This window comes from Melanaphis sacchari, unplaced genomic scaffold (genome assembly GCF_002803265.2).
Source record: "Melanaphis sacchari strain LSU unplaced genomic scaffold, SCAv2.0 Contig79_pilon_pilon, whole genome shotgun sequence".
NCBI classification, from domain to species: Eukaryota; Metazoa; Arthropoda; class Insecta; order Hemiptera; family Aphididae; genus Melanaphis; species Melanaphis sacchari.
The window spans coordinates 859,389-865,527 of record NW_020271559.1 but is presented as its reverse complement, the minus strand read 5'-3'; the positions used below and the strand labels follow the sequence as shown (position 1 = coordinate 865,527).

The window sequence follows — 6,139 nt, the reverse complement described above, 5'->3', positions numbered from 1 at the left end:
ATTGATCCATTCGTTTAAACACGTGGGAACGGGCGCGTTGACGTCATTCGGAACTAATATATAGTTAATATAGAGAATTTAAAAATACAATAATAAATCTGTTAAAACTACGTCAAGTATAAACTTTATTATAAATATAATTTTAATTAATGTTTATATATTTAATAAATAAGTATTAATAGTTAGGTAGTTTAAGTAGGTAATCTTAATAATTTAATCAACAATTTAAAACTAGAAATATTTAGAAAATTAGTTTGTATTTAATGATTATTTATTAAAGAGCATTCATCATTTAATCATTACTCATTAGTAAAAATATTTTTTTTAATCAAAAGAATTAGTTTTACAGATTGTTATTGATGTTAAAAAATAATTACTATATTTTAATTGAGTTTTGAAATAGGGTATATAATTAGGATAACAATACATTTTGTAAAATATGTATAATTTATATTTTATTTAAAAAAATTATCTACCATTTGGCATTTAAATAACATTGCAATTATTTTTAAATGATTAACTATGATGAAATAATTTATAGATAATAAAAGATACCTACACATTTTTCATTTTTAATGTTCAAATAAATTTTAGATGACCAATAAGCCAATCAGAAAGTGTTAGTAGGTACTTTCTATATATATATATATATATATATATATTTGTTCTGTACTACCTACTTCATGGTTTGAAATATTAATAAAAAGCATTGGTGTTATTTATGATTGTTGAGGACCATATTTAACTTCCTATAACGGCTATAACCTTGTAGCATATTGTACGAGGAACATCAATATTAATTCATATTAAAATAATATTAGTATGTCAACAATTACAGGTTAAAATACTAACATAATTATTACTAAATACTAGAGAACATTATTTAAGTTTTCCAACAATTTAAACAATTTACAATGTGTATATATTTACTTATTAATTGTTATAGCCTATATAGACTATGTTGTAGCTCAAAATAAGTAGGTAACCATGTCCTTTCTAGTTTCCTGTAGTTAATCTTAACAATGAATAAACAATTATCAATTGAAACAATAACAATTAGAGACCTTGACAAAGATTTAATAGTTATAATAGTTTACTATATATATATATATATATATATATAGTCTGTATTGTTATTTTTTACATAAAACGATAAAACACAACAATTTTGTTTAAAAACGAGAAAATAATAAATCTGTACTTAGTATTCAGTTTAGAAGTTCTAACTATTCTAGTTTTCACTTATCAATTAAACTTAATGAGATATTAATTTAACGGTTAAAATGCAAAAAGTGGTTTTGATATGTGTTTTTGCAATTATCTGCCAAACAGTATTTGTAAGTACCTATGTTAAAACATACTTATTTATAAAAAAAATAAATAAATAAAAAGGATTAATTAAGAACAAAAAAACAAAGTAAGTACGAAAAAAATATCTTATAAGTTATGTGGTTTTATATAGACTGTTGGGTACGAGAGTATATGGATTTCACGCCAAAAACGAATGACAAATGATGATGAATGCCGAACTCTCATTCCAAACCCGGAAAAGGTATAAATATATAATAAATATTGATCAAAAGTAAAACCTATCTTTTTTGTAAAGTGTATGATCTTAATTAAATACCAAGTACTAATCTGCGAATCTTTTTAGTAAATTGAATTTTTCGTTTTTTGTTCATAATTATGTAAAAGTGAAGCCGAAGTAAAAAATAAATTAAGGATATAAACATATCTAACACCCACATAATTTATGTCGATTTTAAAATTTAATCTATTAGTACATTTAAAGTTATATTTTAATGATAAATTACCATAAATATATTATTTATATGACTATATAAGATTATTTTACTCTTTCTCACCACCCATTTAATATATGTTTGACATAATATAGCCTACATATAGAGCGATAGATACATATTATGTGAGCTTAAGCTTCACTGTTGTCTTGTAGTTGGTCGAGGTATTTTTTAAATTATCGATATAAAATAAACAAAAAAAAAATAAAAATATATTATAATTTTTATCACAGATAATTTATTAATTAATTTTTTTTTTTTTTTTATGGCGTAGGGTTAAAAAGTTTACAACGCGAAAGTATTTTGTAATAGTAGTGGAATTGTCAAAATTTTCAAATAAAGTATTAATGTAAGATTAATTGTCAATAGATTTAAGTGGTAGATTAATGAAATAATCTGAAGTGGAATTTTTGTATAAGAACTTAACTAAAAAGTCCAAATTCATGTAATGATGACGGATCCCGGGTTAAATTTTGTGGGACCTCCTAAAAAAATTGTATTTTGAGTCATATATACCTACATCATAATGTTCTGGTTTACGTGTTCCTAAAAATTTGAAAGAAATGGTTAAGGGAACGTCAATTTTATTACGGTTAGGTTAGGAATCGTTTATGTTAATTACCTATAGTAATTTTTAATTATTTTATTTTAAAATATCTTTATAATACAAAATCTTATCTACGCTTATTTAATTAATTTAATCAATTATTATACATTATTACACAATTTCACAATTTAGAATAATTGTCTAAACAAAAAGACTGTTGAAGAGGTCTGGAGAAGGCCCCTGGGCCCCATGGATTTTCCACAGCAGTCACGATTTATGTAAATTAGGAAGTTATTTTAAATCAATTAAGTCTCAAATAAAAAAATGTTATATAAATTACTGAAAGGATATAATGAATATCCCCTTATTGAAAAAACAAATAATATTAAGATTAAAAACTATAATCAGCTATATATTTTTAAGTATAGGTATTCAACATTAAAACAAAATAGTTCATTTTTTATTACAGTATTACCATAATACAATAAACATAGGAATGAAAATAATATTTAGAAGGTATATTAAGTTAACTTATACTTATCTAATAATAATTCAGAAATAACAGTTAGATCAACCGAAAGGTGTCCAAGGAAAAGGTCTGAAAAAAAAATGATTTTAAACTTTAAAATACTTTTTTATCATATAAAATATACGTATATTATTATTATAATTATAGCATTATAAAATTATTTAAAATACTCAGTTAAGATTATTTTGTAAAATTATATAAATTAATATTGTCATTATTTAAAAAATTATTTTATTTCAATTAAATTGTAAATTTTTATATTTTTGTACGTGTTTAACTAAGGCAATAAAAACATTCTCTTGTTTTTATAACAAATATAATTTAATTTAAGAGCAACGTTATTCTTCTAGATTTATTAACCGTTTAATACACATCCACCAGCATATGTAACATCGATAACTTCCAATATTTGGTAATTTATCATGGCAGATAATAATGTAGTGCTGTAGACTGTAGTCAGTTTTGGTCTCTTCTACTAATCCTAATATTTTTGATGAAAAAACAAATTTATTTAACTAAGTAGATAGTACCTACGACCTACCTATCATCTAAACGTAATTACTCATTTATGTCATTTATGATTGGTACTTTGATAGTTTGATATTCGTAATATTAACCAACGGGGCCAAAGAACTTACTATTTCAAAGAGATAGGGGGCCCCACTACAATTACAATATATCGTTTGCACTAATAGTTTATAAGGCATTATCTTAGTAAGAACTATAAGTAGGTACCTTACCTATTGAAATTATTACTTAATCATTAATAAGATAATTTCATAGTAGGTACTACAAATTTTTTAAGAGAATATTTTTTACCTATTTATTTTATGAAAATAAACTAAACGATAAAAAAATAATTATAGGTAGGTATATTATAATAGAAATTACGAAGAATATATAACTGCAAGTTGGTTCGATATAAATAGATATGATTACAATAAATTTTAAATTTTTATGATAGCTAATACAATTCAAAACATTCATTATTTACCTATCTATGGAAGTAGGTAGGTATTACAGTTTATACGTGTAGGTAGCCCTTAATAGAAATACCTAGGTGGCTTAGTGGTTGGTGGGCATCTATTTAAAAATGGTTTTATTGCAGATCTCCAAAGCTACTATCATGTTTATAACTTGTGGGTAATGGACAATATTATTTATTAATTATGAATGCAACCAATTTTACAGTAAGATACGTACATCAGCTACATAAAATATTTCAATAATCTTTACTGAAAACTATTCTGAAAATGTATTCCGTAAAAAGTAAATATTGGGTAGGTATTAGTAATATGGTTGGTTTTGAAATTAAAATTTGAATAGATAAATATAACTTTTTTTTCTAAAAGGTGAAAATATCTATAAGTAACCAATTATTTAGAAGTCATATTTTATTATAAATGAAAGTGTATTTTTATTTATATTATATTTAAACAGAAATTACCTAGATGTTGTCAAATGCCAAATATATTACCTGGCTTGGACAATGCTTGGGAAGTATGTTTTGAAAAGTTTAAACAATTTAAGGATAAACCTGAAACAAAAGAATACAAGGAAATGGCACATGGAAAAGGTGATTAGAAATTGATATTAACTTCATTCATAACTCAAATACTCAATAAATCATCACTGCAGTAATGATATATAGTGTCTAACACTATAACTACTCAAACTATAATTTTAAAATATATAATAGCTTGAGCTATGGTAACTTACTCTAATTTTGTATCGTAAATTCTTAATAATAGATATGTAGAATGTTTATAATATAAACATTATCATAACATATAACAAATCAATTCTATGATGTAATAAATAAGAATACTAACTTTTGCTTTTGATCTTCACATTCGTTATCAATGAAAAAGTAGTTACTTAGTCAAGGAAATCTATACTGAATATCTAAAAATATATTAATGTATGTTCTCTTTTAACATATTTATTGAATATGCATAAAAATGTTTACATAAATTTAAAAATTATAGAGCCACCGTGTCTTTTTCAATGTATTTTCATGCAATCTGGATTAGCTGTAAGTATAAAATAAATACATTATATTGAAATAAAAGAAAAAATAAATTAGAAAATTAATTTAATACTATAGACTAGTGATGGACAACTCAATGAAAATGCTATTATAAAAAAAATGGCTGAAGGAATGAACAATGATGAAAAATGGAAGTCTATATGGCAGAATACTCTCAATAAATGTTTTAATGACGGTGAATTAATATTAATAGTATTTAGTAGGTATCATTAATAATTAAAACATAAATATTTTGATTTAGTCAAACAAGAAGATAAAAAACAAATTATAATGATGAACACTCCAGCAGGAAGATTGATGAAGTGTTTCTTGAGAGATATTTTCATGGTAAAACTTATTTTTTAAAAACAATTAAAGAATGTTATTTTTAATTTTAAAGCGTTACCTATATTAAGTACTACTATAACTCAAATTTTAATTTTAATAATTATATTTAATTTTGAACAAATACTGTTAAAATTGTAATAATCAGCATATTTGAATGGATTTTACAAAATTAAGGATATATACTATTAGACTCAATAGTAAGTAATGTGCAATACACAAATAAATGGGTTAAAAGTTTTGACTAAAAACTGAAAATATTTTAACATAAAACACATTAATGCGTATTTCATAAGAAATAATTTCTGTAAATTACCATGTAATGTTTAGTAGAATATTAGGCAAAAAGCATTAAAAATATAGTATATATTGTAAATTATACATTATATAATATAAATAATTTTTAAAATGTGTCAACAATATTAAATAAGGTACAATAATAATTTTAAAAGTATATTAAATCTAAAAATAAAAATTTGGTTCAAATAGAAAAAAGTATATAATATACATATTTATTAAATATATTATAAATTGAAACAAACTGGTCTACCTTTTGCTTTTTGTAAATGACTATCATAGATAATAGATACAATATAAAATATATATATTTACTTATACTAACTTGTTTATAATTTCAGAACTGCCCCAAAAATATATGGATTGAAAGTAAGTAGATTTAAAGAAATGGTTTACACTAATAAAACATCTGTATTATATTAACAGGTTCAGAATGTTCAAATATGAAGGATTTGGTGCAAAAATGTCCAGAAATGCCCCCACCAGTTTTCCATTCACCACCTAAATTAATTTAATTTGGAAAATTACTCATTTATAGTAATTTTTATAAATTATAAAAAAATACTTACTAAATATTAAATATAATGGAT

General features: G+C 22.8%; 1 protein-coding gene across 1 annotated transcript; it reads left to right on the top strand.

Moving 5' to 3' along the window:
- Positions 1-1,160: 1,160 nt before the first annotated feature.
- On the top strand, positions 1,161-6,127 carry LOC112601557. Its single transcript, XM_025349248.1, has 8 exons — positions 1,161-1,337; positions 1,463-1,552; positions 4,319-4,454; positions 4,867-4,913; positions 4,986-5,103; positions 5,170-5,255; positions 5,891-5,918; positions 5,976-6,127. Exons 1-8 carry the CDS (start codon positions 1,284-1,286, stop codon positions 6,062-6,064), a joined length of 648 nt encoding a protein of 215 aa, XP_025205033.1. The 5' UTR covers positions 1,161-1,283; the 3' UTR covers positions 6,065-6,127.
- Positions 6,128-6,139: the final 12 nt, after the last annotated feature.